A 19977-nucleotide genomic window follows, 5' to 3' on the forward strand; every position below is an offset into this window, starting at 1 on the left:
CCTTATCTAAAGGGACCCTTCATTACCTCACTTGTGTATTCCACAAGATGCATGACAACACATGAAATGACGTTTTTGTTTATGACGTAGTTGCAATGGTTAGCTTAAAAATATATATTACAAGGAATTTTGTAAGTCCTATCTTATTCCATTCTACTTGGCATATATATCGATTGTGATATAGTATCTGAGATGCATGCTGCGTATCTTTGACATTTGCGTGTGTCGTCTGCTTGCTGTTTACAGTAATTGCGTGTTGCGGAAAATAATATTTACATCAACAGAATTAATTATGGTATTTGTTTCTGGCGTCTTAAATAAATTGGAAATAAACTCTGCTCGCCAACTGTATAAGTATCTGATACGGGAATGCAATAAACTGCCGAAAGACGCATCACAATTTTACAAGCATTCCATTAAGCAGGTATGCTAATCAGTTTGACTAATTTTGTCAATTGCACGGTAAAGAATGTTATGAAGGAGCATTTTACTGTAAACTGAACCTTTAGGCTGTCGTTGTGACATGTTGTCACTTGGAATTGTGGTAGATTCCCCTTCGCCCAATGTATGTTGTTACAAGCTACCATCTAACTTCTCTTTGCTACGGTAATGGAAACTGACAACATATTTCGTTTTATGTAATTGCATTTATCTGTTGTCCGTACATTTATTACGTATTAATTATCTGATCACTTACGTCTAACTGTGTTCTAGTTTTTTTCCCTGCATTATGTTCAAATGTCCATCAAATTGTAAATTATGTGTTTTCCACGTGGTATTCCAATAATTGCCGTTATGAATCGTTGCATGTCGTTCAAATGAACAGTGTAAGCAAGTAATATGAGTAAATGGGGATGAAACAGTTAACATGCCTTGCACGCAATAAATTTTTCTGACATTGGTTTTTTAATATCTTCTCTGTTATCAACCATTTCACTTTTTACGTTACTGCGTAAATTTAATACCTTCTGTTATACCACCGTTTGGAAAATGAATATGTCAATTAGTTGCTATGGTTGTTTTCCCATTATTTTGCTGGCAGCACTTTAACTTAGAGCCAAGTGATTAAACGGTACAAAAACCCTGATTGTCTGTTTATCTGTTTCTGTCGCTCTGTAATAATTGTCAAATAATGTCTAAACATTAGAAATGATTTCTATTGTTGGTGTACTAGCATAGTCTCAACCTACAGTGCTTTAAAAAATGCAATTAGTATGGCTGTTGTTACATTTGTATATATTGTGAGCAATGTGACACAAGTGTTCATCATACAAAAAAATTACAGCAATATGTAATACTTTGTTCCAGAGCTATAAACAACATGTGTATGAAACAGACCCAGAAAGAATCCAACAAATAATAAGTCGGGCATTAGAAGATGCACAATGGGTTATGAAGAAGGTATTTTGTTTTTTACATGTTGCCAGTAATGACTCTCCTGACAATAAACTAAAGGTTGCATTACCAATTTCACCATATTTATTTAATTGACTCAATATTTTTCATTTATGGAAGACATATTCTCTTTTATCAGTGTAGACAGGTGACAATTTTTATGTTGTCCTAGTTGTATGAAATAATGTTTGCCATTAATGTGCATATATAGTCCTTGGTGTTGCCTCAGTACTACAATCATGATAAACTCACTTCCATCAACATTCAAGACCTTGAAGTGCCCAATTGTTTCATTGTAAACTGCTAAACAGCAAAATTAAAAAAGCTGTTTCATTTACTCCATGTAAACATCATAACTTTCATTATTTTATTTATATGTGTCTAAGGTTAGCTGTAATCTGCTAGTCATTGAAACAGTTAAAGTATACCTTAATACAAACCCCAAACATGCTAACTGCAGTTCTACTTTCAGCACAGGCTTATGAAATCAGTAATATATTATCACCCCGCCCCTCCCCCTGTTGTCATGCTGATGGAGGAGAATATTGATCCAAAGTTAACTCAATTTTGGCAAGTCTCGCAAAGGTTCAGTTAGAGTTTTGTTAAATGATTACTGGAACTCGTAGAATGACAAAATCTGGCTAAAGTTATGCCACCACCACCCCCGCCCCAAATAATAATAATAATATCTTTGTGGTGACAGACTTATCTGTAGTGCAGCCTGAGGTAAAGGTTTGGTTGGAAGTTTGGTTGGGAGTTGGCAAAGCCAACAAATGTGAAAGCAAAAAATCTGGTTGTGGTAACAAATTGACCGGTAGAATAACCAGGTCACTGGACGCATCTGATTCCACCCATCTGCTTTGATCTGTGATGTAATGATGTTGTGGTATTTGATGTCACTGTGGCATGGTGTTTTTTAGCTGGTTCATGTTAGCAGATGTCATGTGGCTGTATTTGGTGGCCCGGCCTAGTGTAGATGTTGGCATGTTCAGTTGTTTGTGTAACCTATGGTATTGTGTTCACTTGAGTCTTGGTTATCAATGTGGTAACCTGGATATATTTGAGTCTGGGTAATCAGTGCTGTAACATTGGATTTGGAAGTGTGTGCCTTGTTTTCAGTGAGATTTTGTGGTTTAAGCATTTGGCGTATTTGTTACGTTTGATTAGCTGATGTTTGTCATGCACAATGAAATTTGATATTTCTATGTTTTTTTGGGGGGAGGGGGGGATGGATATGACTGATAAGTTTACCAGCTTTTCATTATGTTCTTTGAGCAACAATATGTTGTTGACCATAAAGTTTCTGCAGTGTTTTAAATTAACAGCAGAGTATGTAAGGTGCCATGTTTGTGGGCAGTGCATGAAGTCGATGAGAGTTTCAGTGTCTCTGACCAGAGACCCATACAGGTGCTGGTGTTGTCACAACATTTGGCAATTAATAGAGCATGGTATGTGGCTCCAAAAGTCTAGGTTAGCCATGAGGGAGATTGTGTTGCTTACATATTACTTTTGTTACAGGTCCTTTTTAAGCTTTAGTGTGTATGAGACAGGTGTGACTGTTACAGCTATTTTAGATTGGTTTTCTTTTTGTCATGAGATTTTTTCAATGTATGTTACATCTAGGGGGAAATTGGGTGGGCCAGGAGTCATCGTTGAAATTGAAGAGTCAAATTTCAGTAACTAGTAGTGGAGTGGTCCTTGGTTTGTTTGTGAGTTCAGGGGATTGTTATTTGGGGGGGGGGGGGGAGGTGGGGTTATGCTGGAGTTTGGGGAGTCATCGTAAGAAGGAACTTGTGGAGCTTACTAATAAGGAATATATTAAGGAGGGAAGTACTGTTATGTCAGACGTTTTTCACATTATGGGCTTTGGGGAAGGCAGGTTATGAACACTTAGTTGTTAGCCATAGTATTCAATTTCAAGATTATGGCACTGGGGCTTGCACTGAAACCGAAAGAGGGGTTTTGAGGGTCACTTAAATCTCTTATAGGGAGGGAGAAGAGGTGCTTTTCCAATGTTCAGTCCCATTCTAATGAGCGTTGCATGTGGTAGATCATCCTTGCTTTTTTTTGGGGGGGGGGGGGGGCATTGAGGGTTGTGGGGAGGATGTATAGGCTGAAGGTGATGAACTGAGATGATGGGTTTCGGGGGGGGGGGGACTGATATTGTGGGTATTGTTTGTGAGGTTGATGGTTGTGGTGGTGGTGGGGGGGTGGGGTTGTTTAGAAATTATTTCATTATCATTAGAGAGAATTGGTGTGGTGGTTCTTTTATGTAAGATGTGATTGATTTTGTTTTTTGTTTGTTCCTTTCATTGTTGGTTTTGTACTCCAGAGTGGTATTGGGTGGGTTGGGGTTGGTTTATGGCTGAGAGGTTGTGGCGGCTGTGGTGGTTTCAGAGAATTTAGTATTTTCTTTGTTTTATTGTGTGTGGGGTGTTTTTGTGGAGCAGGGGGACAACCAAGATGATTTTGCTGGAAGCTTTTTTGTTGGTAAGTAATTTTTGTTTTGGTTTTTTTAAGGTAATTTTTATGTTTTATATTTGTTATATTTCAGTTATATTTTCAGTGACATAGTGAATATTGGGGATCTTGTGTTTTTGGAGTTGTTGGAATTTTAGTATCAGTGGTTGTCTGTGAGCGATGTAGGTGTGTGAAGATTGTGGCACTAGTTTTTTAATTGTGGTAAGTAGCAGGTATCGAGGGCTATGTTAGAGCTATATAGGTCAAAGGATTTTTCTGATTCATCATTATATGGTTGTGTGTGTCATTTTTTTGGTATTGAGGGCTTCTTTTGAGCTATATCAGTCAAGGAAAATGTCCGAATACACTTTTCAGAGTTTCGCATGTTGATTTTTTGGTGTCATTCCTGTGGATTTTGCGGTTATGGCATTATGTTGAGTTTTTTTTTTATTGTGTGGCTAATATTTGTTTTGGAATGGTGCAGATTTGTGTATTGTTCTTTATTTAGCGTGTCCCCATCCTAAACCCCCCACTTCCCACAGTTGCCCCATGTATATGTTTGTGCCATGTTGAAAAATGGAAGCAGATTCCAGTACATAACTTTTACCCAAAATCTAATGAGTAATATAAGGTCAACTGAAATAAGTAAAGAATCAGTGATGTAAGATATTTGTAAGACTCACAAACGTCACTGACACACTACAGTGATGACACTGATGTTTTTATTTTTTATGTTATCTTACATTAGTTATATTGCACGGATCCCACAGTGTGTGGTCTCTGGGATGCTGAAAGAAATCAGAAAAGTGCATTCAGTTTAATTTAAGTGAAATATAATGAAATGAAATTACATTAGCATATTACAGGGCTAGTTCTAATTATGAGTTAACTTAAAACAATAAATTTTTAAGTTTTCATGGAGGTACTCTCCAGTGGGGTAGAAGTTGTAGAAGAGAGAGTTATTTCATTCACTATTAAACTTCAGTACATTAATGTTCTCTGGTAGACTACTGAATAAATGTGTAGCCATGTTGAACCCTCATCATGTCATCCAGCTTACAATCAGATGCAAACGGTGTGATTTAACAGCATTTCAATGACAAGAAAATCAATTATGCAGCTGAGGAGAACTCCTTCCATAGCTCTCCAATACTGAAAACTGACAGGTGGTCATTCAGAGTTGACCTTGAACCTATTTGCTAATGACAGTAACCAATAGGTTTATAGACAGTTGGTAGCAGATTATTAGATTGTTCATTATTTGTGTACAAATTCCACAACTCACAGATTAGCACAGGGCAAAGTATACTTAGCATTGTACCTCATTTTATGATTTCTTTCCATTCCAATTCCACATGGAGTGTTGAAAGAATGACCGTGTGAATACCTTTGTGCATGCTGTAATGAGCCCAATCGTGTCCTCAAGACTTTGCCATGTCACTCACGTTTTTCAGCATTTCATTGATACTCTCCTGTGCGTCAAACAAATGTATGACATTTTACACTGCCCTTCTTCGAATACATTCTGTATCCCCTGTTGGACTTACTTGGTATGGCTCTTACACATTTAAGCAGTATCCTAAAATAAAGTGCACAAATATTTTGTAAGTAGTCTCCTGTGTAAACAGACTGCATTTTTCCAGTATCCTACTAATGAATGAAAGCCTACCACCTGCCTTACCTATGACCGAGACTATGTCATCATTCCATTTCACATCCCTACAAATAGTTTCATCGTGATGAATTGACTGATTCTAATTGCTACTCACTGATACTGTAATCAAAAGATACTGATATTCTGTATTTTGTGATGAGCACAGTTTTACATTTCTGGGTGTTTTAAATCTTATCAAGATCTGACTGAATATTTGTTCTGCATTTCCACATATTTTAGTACTTCCTTGTAGATCACTGGAACATCTGCAAAAGCTATGGGGTTACTGTTAATATTGTTTGCCAGGTCATTAACATACAATATATAATGCAGCCTGAAACTGTCTTGGTAAAAATGTGGATCAGGAGCAGTGGCATACTTAGGTGATTTGTGCAACAATGTTGTCAGCACTGGCTGTGAGATGTGATTGGAAGGAAAGAAGGTGTGTTATCTGCTTGTTCTATTCAGCCAATGAGTGACCAGTGAAGAGATGTGCTTAAGATTAAAAAATGATGGAATATTATCACATTCTTATATCAGTATACCACAACCAGCAAAATTATAAGTTAGTCAATCATGTGTTGCATAGAAAGATCAGTTGAATAATTCTGTTATCAGAATGACATTCAGTTAACAGATACATTTACATGATTGGTATTAATAGTAATGAACCCATTTTATTTTTATTTAATCGTACGGCTAGGGCCCCCCGTCAGGCAGACCGTTCGCCGGGTGCTGGTCTTTCAATTTGACGCCACTTCAGTGACCTGCAGTCGATGAGGATGATAGGATGATGATGAGGACAGCACAATACCCAGTCCCTGGGCAGAGAAAATTCCACGACCCAGCTGGGAATCGAACCCGGGCCCAGAGGCTGACCTTTCAGCCACCGGGGACGGACAAGTGAACCTATTACAACCAAGATTGTCAATTATTTTAATGTGTGCTGTTAGGTACCAACCTGACACAGCCCATTATGACTAAGATTATCAATGTAATTTAATATGTGCTATTAGATCTCAACCTTACCAGAACCTTGTAATTCATTACATGTTGGGAAAAACCCAATCAGATATTTGTGACAATCAAGGTTATAAATGTAAGTGTTCCCAATCAGATATTTGTGACAATCAAGGTTATAAATGTAAGTGTTGCTTGTTTCACTCATAAACATTTAAGCTGTGCTATTAGGTCCTAACCTAACAACAACCACATAATTTGTGACATATTTAGAAAAAAGTTGAATATATGTGATAACAAAGATTATTAACTTAATTTTTACAAGTGTAGTGGTCACATTTCAACCTAAGTCTTGGGCTAAACTACAGATCAGTCTGTCACCACAACCAGGCATTTAAGCTTTCACACTCATTGGCTTTGCCAACTCACAACCAAATTGTCACATTCCTCCATAACCACAGTCTTGTAACTCATGTCATACCAAAAAAAAAAAGCGGTGAAATGTTTGTGACAACCAATATTATAAATTTAATTGCTACTCATTTCACTCAGAACTATTTAAGCTATGCTGTTAGGTTCCAATGTAATCACAACATTGTAATTTGTGACATATTTAGAAAAAACAGTGAAATATTTCTGATACAAGAAAGAAGAGTGTGGTTTCAGTTTTGGTGCTAGAAAGTCACTGCCTCTTTTCTTGCCTCTCATTGGTTTGTTGGTTTGTGAAAGTGTCATTCCAATGGCTACAGGAAAATGTCTTCAGTGAACTTATGGGAATTAAATTAAAGGTGCTACTTGTTAAAGGTACCAATATAAAATATGCTGCTGCTCTAGTAAGAATGAATGGACATAGACAAGAAGTTTCGTTTGCAGCTACATGTTTTATTTTGTCATAGTGGCAAGAGTTGGAACATGTATGTTATCATTCAGTTGCATAGTGTAAACACTCTTTCTTTCTTTCATTCCTTCATCCACATATTGTGTTCCGTAAGTCCCATCATAAAGGAGAGTCTTGGGATGTGTATGAATAAAATTGTGCATAAACATACAGAAGAAGTTCATGCATGCAAGTGAATTATATTAACGGCAACTTACGACTAATGCTAATCAACTCACATTGGCACTTACGTGCAGCATAGCTTCTAGATTACTTTATAAATGTATATTAGGAGAAAGAAACAGCTACTTAGAAAAAGACCACTGTTCCTTCTCTTTTGTCACTCAGGTGCTAGACTTTTAACTGATTACTGACTACAGAGTTACAGGGGAACCCAAATATTCCAGTACCATGTAAGAAAAGTGGTTAATGAAGTTTTTGAATATGTGGGGATTTTTAAAGTTTTTCCTTGATGTCTACTGGCAATCTGTTACATTCAGATTCTTTATTAGCCTTTGACCACATGGAGCGGAATTTTCTTTCCATTAATCTGCAATAACAATCACTACATTAATTACTGTTAACATTGCATGTACAAATAATTTATTTTACTTAACCTGTTGTACAGAATTGTAATCGTAATCCTAAAACTCAATTTTTGCCCTTACTTTTAAAATTATTGAAAGTTGTATTCATTGCAGACTGTGGCAATTTATTAAAAAATTTCAAACAGTTCACATTGTATGAGTTGCCTGTTTCTGTCAGCCAGTGTCTAAGAATATCAATATTTATGTTATTTCTGGTGTCATGCCAGTATGTTTTCACTGTTGTTAAACTCTGTTATGTTGCTTTTTCCATAGATATAAAGAATTATCATTATTTTGAAACTTCCTGGCACACAGTTTTAATCTTCCAGGAAGTTTCATATCAGTGCACACTCCGCTGCAGAGTGAAAATCTCATTCTGGATCATTATTTTGTTCTTAGTGAATAAAGGGTGGCAGTGTTCCCTTGGATTAGCTTTACACATTATTCTTAGCACCTTCTTTTGAATCCGTAATACATCATTGATATGACAAGAGTTATCCCATAACAACAGCCCATAGGATATTTGACACTGAAGAAGTCCAAAGCAAACTACCCTGAGATCAGTTTTTATTATTTTTTTTTTAATATAGGAAAAGGTAAGGTACAATTTATTTATAATAATATACAATATCAGCTACAAATTTTATTTTATAAGCATTTCCATATCCTTTGACCCAAACACATCCAGATTCTTTCTCATTTATTTTCTTGATTCCTTGTCCTGAGTACAAATGGCATATTTCCACTGAAGTATGACTTTGCAGGATTACGATTATAGTTCTCAAACACTTGAAATGTACGAAAATAAATCACATTTCTGCTATTGAATGTTTCAAGTCCAGCAACACCTTTAACAGTATCACCATTGTACCAAACAATATTGTATATTATTATAAATAAATTGTACCTTCATTTCTCACTATGTCAGATAATTTCTGTATGAGATAGGACACCCTTGATATCTTTCTGCATGGGGTTGCCAGTTTAGTTGGGAATCAACCTGGTAGCTACAAATAGGCTGAACCTTATCAACAATGTCAGTATAGAAACTGGGATTAGCGATCATGATGTCATTATACCAACTATGATTATGAAAGGTAATAAATCAGTAAAGAAGATTAGAAGAATGTTTCTGCTAGATAGAACAGATGAGCAGTTATTAACATCTCACTTATACAGTGAATTGGCATCACTTAGTTCTAGTAAGATGGGCGTGGAGAGTTGTGTGCCCAGTAAGTGGATAAAGGATGGAAAAGACCCATCATGATTTAGTAACGAAATTCGGCGGATGCTGAGGAATCATAGACTGCTGAATTCTGGTTCAGAAGGGTTTGCATAAATGATAACAAGCAAAGGTTAGTAGAGATTCATGCGTCTATGAATATATCTAGGCACAGTGCATACAACTGCCATCGTCACACCTTAGCAAAAGATCTGGCGGAGAACCCGAGAAAATTCTGGTTGTGTGTAAAATCACTAAGCAGGTTTAAGGCTTCCATTCAGTCCCTTGTTGGCCAGTCTAGTGACGCAGTTGAAGATAGCAAAACAAAAGCCAAACTTTTAAATTTCATGTTCAAGAAATCGTTCACACAGTATAACTGTCCAAACATACCATTATTTGACCATCGGACAGACTCCCATATATATAACGTAATAAGAAGCATACCTGGTATAGAGGAACAGCTGAAAGATTTGAAAGCAAGTAAATCGCCAGGTCTTCTTGGAATCCCAGTTCGATTTTACAAAGAGTACTCTACGTCATTGGTCCTTTACCTTTTGCATTTTTATTGTGAATCTCTCCCAGCACAAAGTCCCAAGTGACTGGAAAAAAGTGCTGGTGACTCCATTATATAAGAAGGGTAAAAGAACTACAGACCAATATCTCTAACTTCTGTTGAGTCCTTGAACATATTCTCAGTTCAAATGTAATAAACTCTCTCAAGACTGAAAAATCAGCATGGTTTTAGAAAGCATCACTCATGCGAAACTCAGCTTGCCCTTTTCTCACATGATATACAGGGAACTATGGATGAAGGGCAACAGGCAGATTCAGTATCTCTAGATTTCCGGAAAGCATTTGCATGGTGCTTCATTACAGGCTATTAATAAAGGTACAAGCATATAGAATAACTCCACAGATATGTAAGTGGCCCAAAGACTTCATAAGTAATAGAACCTACTATATTGTCCTCAATTGCTAGCGTTCATCAGAGACAAGGGTATCATCAAGAGTGCCCCAGGGAAGTGCGATAGGTCCGCTGTTGTTCTATATGTACATAAATGAGAGGGCAGACAGGGTGAAAAGCAATCTGCGGTTTTTTGCTCATGATGCCGTGGTGTATGGTAAGGTGCCGAAGCTGAGTGACTGTAGGAACACACAAGACAACGTAGAAAAAATTTCCAGTTGGTGTGACGAGTGGCAGCTAGCCCTAAATGTGAAAAAAATGTAAATTAATGTGGATGAGTAGGAAGATCAAACCTGTAATGTTTGGATACAGTATTGCTAGTGTCGTCCTTGACACAGTCAAGTTGTTTAAGTATCTGGGCATAACATTGCAAAGCGATATGAGGTGGAACAAGCTTGTGAAAACTGTGGTAGGGAAGGTGAATGGTCAACTTCAGTTTATGGGGAGAATTTTAGGAAAGAGCGGTTCACCTGTAAATGAGACCACATATAGGATGCTGGTGTGACCTATTCTTGATTACCACTCAAGAGTTTAGGATCCGTACCAGGTCAGATTGAAGGAACACATTGAAGCAATTCAGAGATGGGCTGCTAGATTTGTTAGTGTTAGGTTTGAACAACATGTAAGTGTTACGGAGGTGCTTCAGGAACTCAAATGTGAATCCGTGGAGGGAAAGTGTCATTCTTTTTGAGAAACACTATTGAGAGAATTTAGAGAACCAGCATTTGAAGCTAACTGCTGAATTATTCTACTGTCACCAACATACATTGTGTGTAAGATCCATGAAGATATGATACAAGAAATTAGGGCTTATATGGAGGCATATAGACAGTTTTTTTACCCCCCTCGCTACATTTCTGAGTTGAACAGGAAATCAAATGACCAGTTGTGGTGCAGGGTACTCTGCGCCATGCACTGGACGGTGGCTTGCAGAGTATCTATGTGCATTTAGGGTATGTATTCATGTCCTCTAGGAAGATTTTTCATCAGAATAAAAAAACTCCAATACAAACACAACATAGAGATGTGTAGCCTACATGGAAACTATTTTTACTTCTAGTATTATGGTTGTGAATTGTGCAGTTCATTCCAAAATTCATTCTACTTATTAAGCATACCAGTATGGAATACATGTATCTCCGTATATTATAAAAATGTATATATGTACGTATGTATGTTCAATGTATCCTCCTAAACTACTGAATCAGTTTCAATCAAACTCGATACACAAATCTCTTGTTATCCGGAAGGAAGTGCTGTGGTGGCAAGAATCATCTATCCCTCAGAGTGGTGGAGGCTGAAAATAAGCATAACACACCGTGTGCAAATATACAGGCTATATTCATCCATATTTGATAATGAGAACACTTAGTTACTTGCAGCAAACTTCACACGTAATTTCAAACCTTTATAAAGCTTTTTCTTGCTCCACAAAATGATGAAAGGAAAAAAATTATCACTTATTACATTTTCATGCACTAAAACTGCCACATCTGGCATGATCTTCTAATTTATTATTTCTTTACCACTAACTCTATTCACAACAGTATCCACATATATTACTGAACCTACCTGCAAAATTATATCATTGTACAACACACAGTCGAGGAGGTATGATGTCATCAGTACTGAGTAGCTTCAGAAACTAGGTTTTCTTAAAACAGAGCACAAATTACACAGAGTATACTCATCCAGTGTATGGTAATGAGAGCACTTAGCGACTTCCAACAAACTTTAAACATACTTTTGAACCTTTTCTAATTTTTTTTCTTGCTTACGTGCTTAATGTCAGATATTTAATGCGTTAACTTATTTGTAAAGTAATCAGAATTTTGAAACTGTTTTATGCAGGGGAGTGTTTACTGGGTACTTGCAGCCTGGAAAGGAGAACTACAGGGGTGGGAATGAAAAGTGGATGACATTGTAGCATAACTCAGGAACATCTGAAGCAATTTCAAATATATTTATTAGGTACATGACTTATTATTTTTATAAAAATATTATGGGAGTAAGATTCCCCACTACAACTATGGTGGGGGATATGGATGAAAAGGAGTGGCACAGTAAGTGGTGTGAGTTCACGAACCTCTTGTCGACCCCTGTTCATGAGTCTGTGTATTTTGAAATTGGCTTCTTAATATATATTCCTTACCGTCATTTCTTGCTAATAATATTAGCTTATTCCCAAGAATAAGCAGCTTTCACTCAGTTAATACTTGGCATAAATCAAACCTGCATTTGGATTGGAGTTCCTTAACTCTTGTGCAAAAAGGTCTGTAGCATACTGCTGCATCCATTTTCAGTAAGCTACCACTTGAATTCAAAAATCTTAGCAGTAATCCATGCACTTTCAAATCAAAACTGGAGAGTTTCCTCATGGGTACTCCTTCTATTCTGTTGAGGAGTTCCTTGAAAAATTAAGCTGATTCTTATTGTATTGTTGATTGCATTTACTTAAATTTATTGATTGACTTTTTTTGGGTTCAAGAACATTTATATTTATCTGTTATTACTTTTATGGTGTAACTTCATGTACTGACACGTTCCATGACTTTGGATATTTGCTCCTCAGTTTGGTCCTACGGTACTTGACATGTAAATAAATAAATAAATAACAGGTGTAGAGATCTTCTATTGTGATGGATGTTGAAGGATAACCAAAGCAGGCAGAGTGCATCCTTCCAAGTTTCTATTTTGGCATAAATATTCACAACCTTGCTTGGTTATAGTATATACAGCATCACCACTTGTAAGTCTGATCATTTTATAACTGATTTGCTGTATCATAAGTTATTTCAGGTGAAGGTATTTTGTCAGTGCTCACAATTCAATGTTATGCATGTTGCTGTTGGTTGTTAGTTGCTTTGCTATATAGCAAGTAAATCAAGTAATCAAATCCAAGAAGGAAAAGGGATATCATAAAGAGTGTGCCACCTCCCTCCCTTCCCCCCTGCCCCCCCCCCCCTCACACACACACACACACACACACACACACACACACACACACACACACACATATATATATATATATATATATATATATATATATATATATATATATATATATATATATATGCAGAAGGTTTAAAGACAGAAAAAATGAAACCAAAATTTTATGATAGGGAAATTTGCTTCAGACCAAGTAAGTGACCACATTGCAATGATTTGAATGATAAAAAAGTTGTCATGTCTAATTTCCGTCTATCATACTAAAGGAAATCACAGCAGTAAAGAATCTAAAATACAAAACAGTGAAACAATAAGAGGATATGGTTAAATAAATAACTCTTCTATTGTGATGGATGTTGAGGGATAACCAAAGCAGGCAGAGTGCATCTGATCTGAATTGAAGTTTGTGTTGTGGAGGGCATCGACTTGGGTAGTTTGTGCAGCAGTGTTGACCATAGTGCTGTGGTGGTGTAATGGTTAGCATTTCTATAGTAAGCAAGAAGACCAGGGTTTGAGTCCTAGCTATAGCAAAAATTTTAATTTGCTTCTTCTGCTTCCATCATTATCACACATAAAGATGAGACTTAAATGTCTCAGGGAAAACTTTAATTATAAGATCTATAAAATCTGAAATTGGGAAAGAAATGTTGAAAGATGTAGAAAGAGAAGTGTTTGCTTTCATACAAGTTACGACCTGCTGCATTCTGTCGTACTTGTGGTGGGAGTGTACAAACTGTTACCAAAAAATGCACAGCAGAGGGTACCACTCATTAGAGTTTCTTCCCAGTTACGGTCAGTTATGGATCACCAAAGTAATGACTGTTTACATACCTCTTTGTGTACCATAATTAGTCTGAGTCTTCATGGTCTCTACAGGTGTGATACCTAGGAAGTTGTAGAATATTTCTAGATTCCTTACTTACTATCTGAAATTTTTGTAAGCAACTTTCTGGAGATGATGGACATCCATCTAAAAGTGTCTGACATTTCACATTTATCAGCATTTCCCTGATGCTGTCCCATATGTCAGATTAATCTGTGACTATGTAATATGTGCAACAGGGTACTATTTTGACTGTATTTGTTAAGCTAAGACCCCACACCAGATTATAATCCAGGTTCAAATCCTGGTCTGACATAATGTTTTAAGCTATCCCTTGTAGTCATTGTAGCAAATACTCAGCAGTAAAAGAAAATTTAAGTCTCAGGGTAGTGTTTTATTAATGTATCTCTTGCCTGTATGTCCTTTCCTGTCTGTTGAAATTTTGGCACAATGTTGCATTCAGATATGCATGGTTTTGTAGACCCACTAGAGAGCCATATGGTATATAAATACATATATTATATTTTATTTATTATTTTTATGCCATATGGCATTCCAGAAGGTATATGAAGACGCGCGCATATTCACATGCAACAATGTGTTGCAAAGCATGGGTGAAGAACTGAAACTTCCTGGCAGATTAAAACTGTGTGCACCGACCGAGACTCGAACTCGGGACCTTTGCCTTTGTCGGGCAAGTGCTCTACCATCTGAGCTACCGAAGCACAACTCACGCCTGGCCCTCACAGCTTTACTTCTGCCAGTATCTCGTCTCCTACCTTCCAAACTTTACAGAAGCTCTCCTGCGAACCTTGCAGAACTAGCACTCCTGAAAGAAAGGATACTGCGGAGACATGGCTTAGCCACAGCCTGGGGGATGTTTCCAGAATGAGATTTTCACTCTGCACCGGAGTGTGCGCTGATATGAAACTTCCTGGCAGATTAAAACTGTGTGCACCGACCGAGACTCGAACTCGGGACCTTTGCCTTTCGCGGGCAAGTGCTCTACCATCTGAGCTACCGAAGCACGACTCACGCCAGGCTGTCACAGCTTCATCAGTCGTACTTTGGTAGCTCAGATGGTAGAGCACTTGCCCGCAAAAGGCAAAGGTCCCGAGTTCGAGTCTCGGTCGGTGCACACAGTTTCAATCTGCCAGGAAGTTTCATATCAGCACACTCTCTGCTGCAGAGTGAAAATCTCATTATGGGTGAAGAACTATTGGAAATTTATGATTTTATATAAACAAACATTTACATTTTTATTTATATAAGTGTGAAGTGATGAACCCATATGTCACTTAGAGTAACAAATTGTATGCAATATCAGAGAATTTAATTTTGCTTAATTGCATTTACACAGCATTCAATAGATGTAGTGTCCATCTTGTGTGAAACATATTTTTGGTTAATTCTTCATATAAAAATTTATAGTATTCTTTCTTCTGATGTTCTTAAAGGATCTGCAATTTCATACATGTGAATCACTAATTGTCAAGTACAATATCGTGTACTTTCTTCATGATTTCACGTATGATAGCAGTTTTGGGATGTCCCTCAGATCAAATATTTGCAAGGGAACATATATTTGACAATGAAAACTTCACATTTTCTTATAAATTTTAACACTCAGCAGTAAGGCAATTTAAAATGAATTTGTGGTTTTATTCATTGAGATAATTCAGTTGTTATATTTTCTTTATTTCAGTACACTGGCGGAGGAAAGCATTAACGCTAATGTATGTTGCTTGATTACTGACATTGAGGTAGTACAGAATCAATGACATAAGTATATCAGTATTGCTTTTTGTATTAAAACAAGCTAGATAGATTTACAAAGACCGCTGTTGGTGCTGTTTGTAAAGAAAAGAATGAAGATGGAGACATCATCTGCCAATAACCTTACGCAAGAAATTGAAGACAGTTCAGAAGAGAATAATCAGAAGTGGACAGTCATAGAGACTGCAGAGCTTGAGAGTGTTGATCAGTTCTGGTCTTCCATTGAAATTTTGAACAGAAACTTACATATTGTGCTGCCCCGTGTTTGTGGTTCAGTTCTTGCATTTTCTGGCAAGTTACTACGTCCCTTAAATAAAAAAGCTATTAATTTCAAAAGTTTTGCATCATTTAATCTTGGAGAAAATGGAAATGCTGTTGATATTCTGGAACAGTTGAAGGTCTGTGGAATGGATATTGAAATGATAAAAGATACTGAAATTTATGTCGCAGAAGTTTGTTATGTTACAGTGCAGAAGTTAATTCTTAATCTTCAAGGTGTTTCTACAAATCTTTGGGTATTAGCTGTTATAGGTGAGTATAAACAACAAATAATATTGTCTCTATATTAAATGAGTCAAAAGTAACAAATTAATAGAAAAACTAATAGTTTGAATGATTAATGGAAAATCTCATATAAAGATGTGAAACAAATACTAACAAAGAGATAGAGGGGCTGGCCAGTACTTACCTCAGCTCAGTACAGCTGATAGATACACATAAAACAGAACCAAAAATTTACATTCCTAGCTTTCGGAACAAATGTTCCTTCATCAGGGAGGAGAGAGGGGAAAGAAAGGGAAGAAGGGAAAGGAGATTCAGTTACTCACAACCCAGGCTATGAAGCAACAGGGAAAGGAAAATAGGGAGGGTAGCAAGGATGGAGGCATGGTTGTCAGAGGGAAGCCAAAGATATTCTACTGTAAGTACTGTGCCAGCTTCAAACCAAAGAGGATGCATACAGAAGTAAAGAGGTAAATAGTATAAAGATAAACACAACTATGTGAGTAACTGAATCTCCTTTCCCTTCTTCCCTTTCTTTCCCCTCTCTCCTCCCTGATGAAGGAACATTTGTTCCGAAAGCTAGGAATGTAAATTTTCGGTTCTGTTTTATGTGTATCTATCGGCTGTACTGAGCTGAGGTAAGTACTGGCCAGCCCCTCTATCTCTTTGTTAGTATTTGTTTCAAAACTAATAGTTTGAAAAGTACTGTCAATAATGCAACATAGTTTCTACCCTCTCCCTCCCCCCCTTCCCCCATTTCTCTCATGCACTGCTGACAATTATTTAAACAGTTTTGTTGGATTGTACATATAGCAAGTCCACCTCTGTAGTACACGTAGCAAGTCCACCTCTGTAGCTGAATGGCCTGTGTAAGCGACTGTCCTGCAAAACACCTGCATTCAATCCCTGGTAGTGTCACAGATTTTTCCTTTGTCTGAAATCCAGAACAGAGTGCACTCAGCCTCATGAGGTCAGCTGAAAAGCGACTTGAATGAGTAGTAGCAACTCTAAGTTCTGAAAAGCTGACCATAGCTGGGAGACTGGGAGAGCAGTCTGCTGATTGCGTCCTCCCCCCATTTTACGTCATTTGGCAGATGATTACAAGATATCTGACCAGCATCACTTGGTCCTATGGGCCTGATCGTGGAGTTACTTTTTTATTCGCATTGTAAATAAAACAAAATATATTAGAAAACAATGATCATGCATTTCAGTGAAACCTCCACTCACTACTAACAGCACTTCTTGAATGATTAATTTTCACTTTTTCTGTTTACTTTAGGGATCCCAGTAGGTTATTGTAACAGATTTGTTGTTTCAAAAAGCCTGTGTATGCAGGGCACTTATGTGTTCATTTAAAATAATGTCATTTGTATTATCATATGACAAATTCCACACTTTTATTAAATAGCTTTTTCTACAATCACTAGTCTATATTTTGAAGCACACCTTGATTGTCATCAGCTTACTAATGAAGAAACTTCATTGTAATACTAAAAAAAAAAAAAGTGCATGCAAGTGGAATGATATTTTCTGCCAGATGGTGAACTGTCTCTTAGTAGGTAACAACAACAATGATCTCCTTGCTAATGTACATTGGTTGTTAATTAAATGGTATTTTAAACACAGTTGTCAGAATTTGTTCTACAATATTACATTTATCTCTCATAGTTGCAGTTCCAAAGGAAAATGAATGGAATATAATACATATGTATGTAGGGTAGATGCTACCCACCAAAATGGAAAAGGCGCTGCACTGCACGCCTATCTGCTGCTCTGTAGTTCATGTATTTGGGGAGCAGCAGTCTTGCGTTTTACATGTACTAAATGCCTGACCTAAGGATCTTGGGACATATTGTCTGCATTTTCAGGATATATTTGCAATTTAATTTCTTCAGTGTGTAGGTGGGGAATAGGCCAAACAAATACTGCTTGACACATTTCATGTGATGCTCATTCTCAACAGAAAATGTTGATTTGTTTCTAACTAAAAAAAAAAAAAAAAGTTTTTTTCAGTCGAATTTTATGTACCCATTTGATAGAAAGATCCCAAATTAGTTTAATATGATAATTGACTTAAGAATACGTTCTAAGAGGTGCAGAAAAAATGTAAAGAATGACAACAGCAACTGAGTAGTGTTGCTACATGGTGAATAACTGTAGTGCTTCCTGTTTTTGGTGGGTTATCACCTATGTTCACATACGTATTGTATTCCATTCTCAATTTCCAGACAGGTACTACGCAAACTCATTTGCTTTATCAGCATATATTTTCCTTTATTTCATTTATCTGTCTACTTTTTATTTTGCTTCTAATTGTTTTTAATAGTCTTCAAATTTATTGAAAGATTATAGATATATTGCAATATCTAGTATTATAGTTGTGCTGGATCCTATGTAGAGTATTCAAATAAACAGCTGATTGGCTAAAGGTACATAGTTGTGTAAACAGTCAATAAAGAAACGACGTGTTATTTCAAAGTATAGCCATCCTATTATGCATAAATGAGAACCTAGCATGGAAGACACCTTTGTGTTTGGTCTTCATTTACTCCTGCTGATGGTAGGCTTTTGATTATATAATACACATGGAGAAATACAATATTTGACAAAATTTGGAAATTTCAAGTGAAATATGACACAACTCCTGTCAGCAAATTGTTTTGTTAAGATGGCATTCATACATTTATCATTAAAATTAATGACTTTATTTCTCGGATGTTCTATAAATAGTTTCTTCTTTCCAGATCATAAAGATAATGAAGCCATGTATGTGCTTCTTGAAAGCCCAACTCAAGAGACCACTACTGCAAAATTAAAAGTGCAGTCTGTTTTCCCATTCAAAATTTGCTACAAAGATTGCAGTATAAGACTGATGAAAATGGAAAATGATAAAGAATGTGATAGCTATTGGCTTAAGAACACACTGCTCACAAAACTGTTAAAGTGGGCCCATTCATTGCCACCTTCAAAGACACCAGTTAAATCTCTTTCATTGATTGGAATTGAAGAGTATGTTAAGCTTTATCACACTCTCAAGGAGAAATATGGATCACATATGGTTAAGGTAATATTCCCCTCTCTTGATCCATGCATTAACAATTTGAAATGTCGGATTTTCAAAGAGATGGGGAATTTCATTTTGCTTAAAATACTTCTGTGCCTGCTATTTGACAGTCTTTCTCATTAAAGAATTTCCTTAATGAATATGGTTTTTGAGAAACCAGTAAAAATAATTTAATACAATAAATTTAATATTGCATTATTTTTAGATTGTTAACCAGATAGTTGTAATATTGCTGCCTTTTTTTTTAGTGCAACAGCATGACTTCTACTTAATGTAAAATGATAAAGTAAATCATAAACACTCTTCCTAAGAAATTGTGTTCAACAAGAAAATACTTTAGTTGGGAATAGTATGGAAGTGAATTTTAACTTTTATTTTTTAATACTTACTGGAGGACACCGAATTTAATCTGTATCCCTATATTTTTTAAATCTTCTGGAACATAATTGAATTTTACAACATAAATGTAATGTAAAAATAATGAAACAACAGACTATAAGGTGTCTGTAAACTGTAATTTGCACACAGATAACAATACTTGTTGCTAAGTACTGTTACACATGCAGGATTCCTTGCCTGGTACACTTTTATAGCTAGTGCAGAAATTAAATGAAATAAGAACGTAGGTGATGATACTTTACTCAGCCGAAAGATATCAACTGATAAAAATAAATTTTACAAAATACATGTAACAGTTTGTCAAAATATACTATTTGGAGAATCATTCTTTTGTAATGCTGAC

General features: G+C 36.4%; 1 protein-coding gene and 2 non-coding genes across 3 annotated transcripts in view; 1 reads left to right on the forward strand and 2 right to left on the reverse strand.

Annotated features, from left to right (window-relative positions):
• Positions 1-220: 220 nt before the first annotated feature.
• The window catches only part of LOC126176604 (probable tRNA (uracil-O(2)-)-methyltransferase), a 36289-nt gene continuing 16532 nt past the window's right edge, over positions 221-19977 (forward strand). The window contains exons 1-4 of the mRNA XM_049923767.1: positions 221-424; positions 1309-1401; positions 15597-16198; positions 18916-19235. Of these exons, the coding sequence (XP_049779724.1) occupies positions 15760-16198; positions 18916-19235 (759 nt within the window). The 5' untranslated portion in view covers positions 221-424; positions 1309-1401; positions 15597-15759. The remainder of the gene's footprint in view (positions 425-1308; positions 1402-15596; positions 16199-18915; positions 19236-19977) is intronic.
• On the reverse strand, positions 14543-14616 carry Trnac-aca (transfer RNA cysteine (anticodon ACA)). The gene has a single exon. It is a non-coding gene; the product is annotated as a tRNA-Cys (tRNA).
• Positions 14845-14918, reverse strand: Trnas-cga (transfer RNA serine (anticodon CGA)). Its single transcript has one exon. It is a non-coding gene; the product is annotated as a tRNA-Ser (tRNA).

Source organism: Schistocerca cancellata, chromosome 1 (genome assembly GCF_023864275.1).
Source record: "Schistocerca cancellata isolate TAMUIC-IGC-003103 chromosome 1, iqSchCanc2.1, whole genome shotgun sequence".
NCBI lineage: Eukaryota > Metazoa > Arthropoda > Insecta > Orthoptera > Acrididae > Schistocerca > Schistocerca cancellata.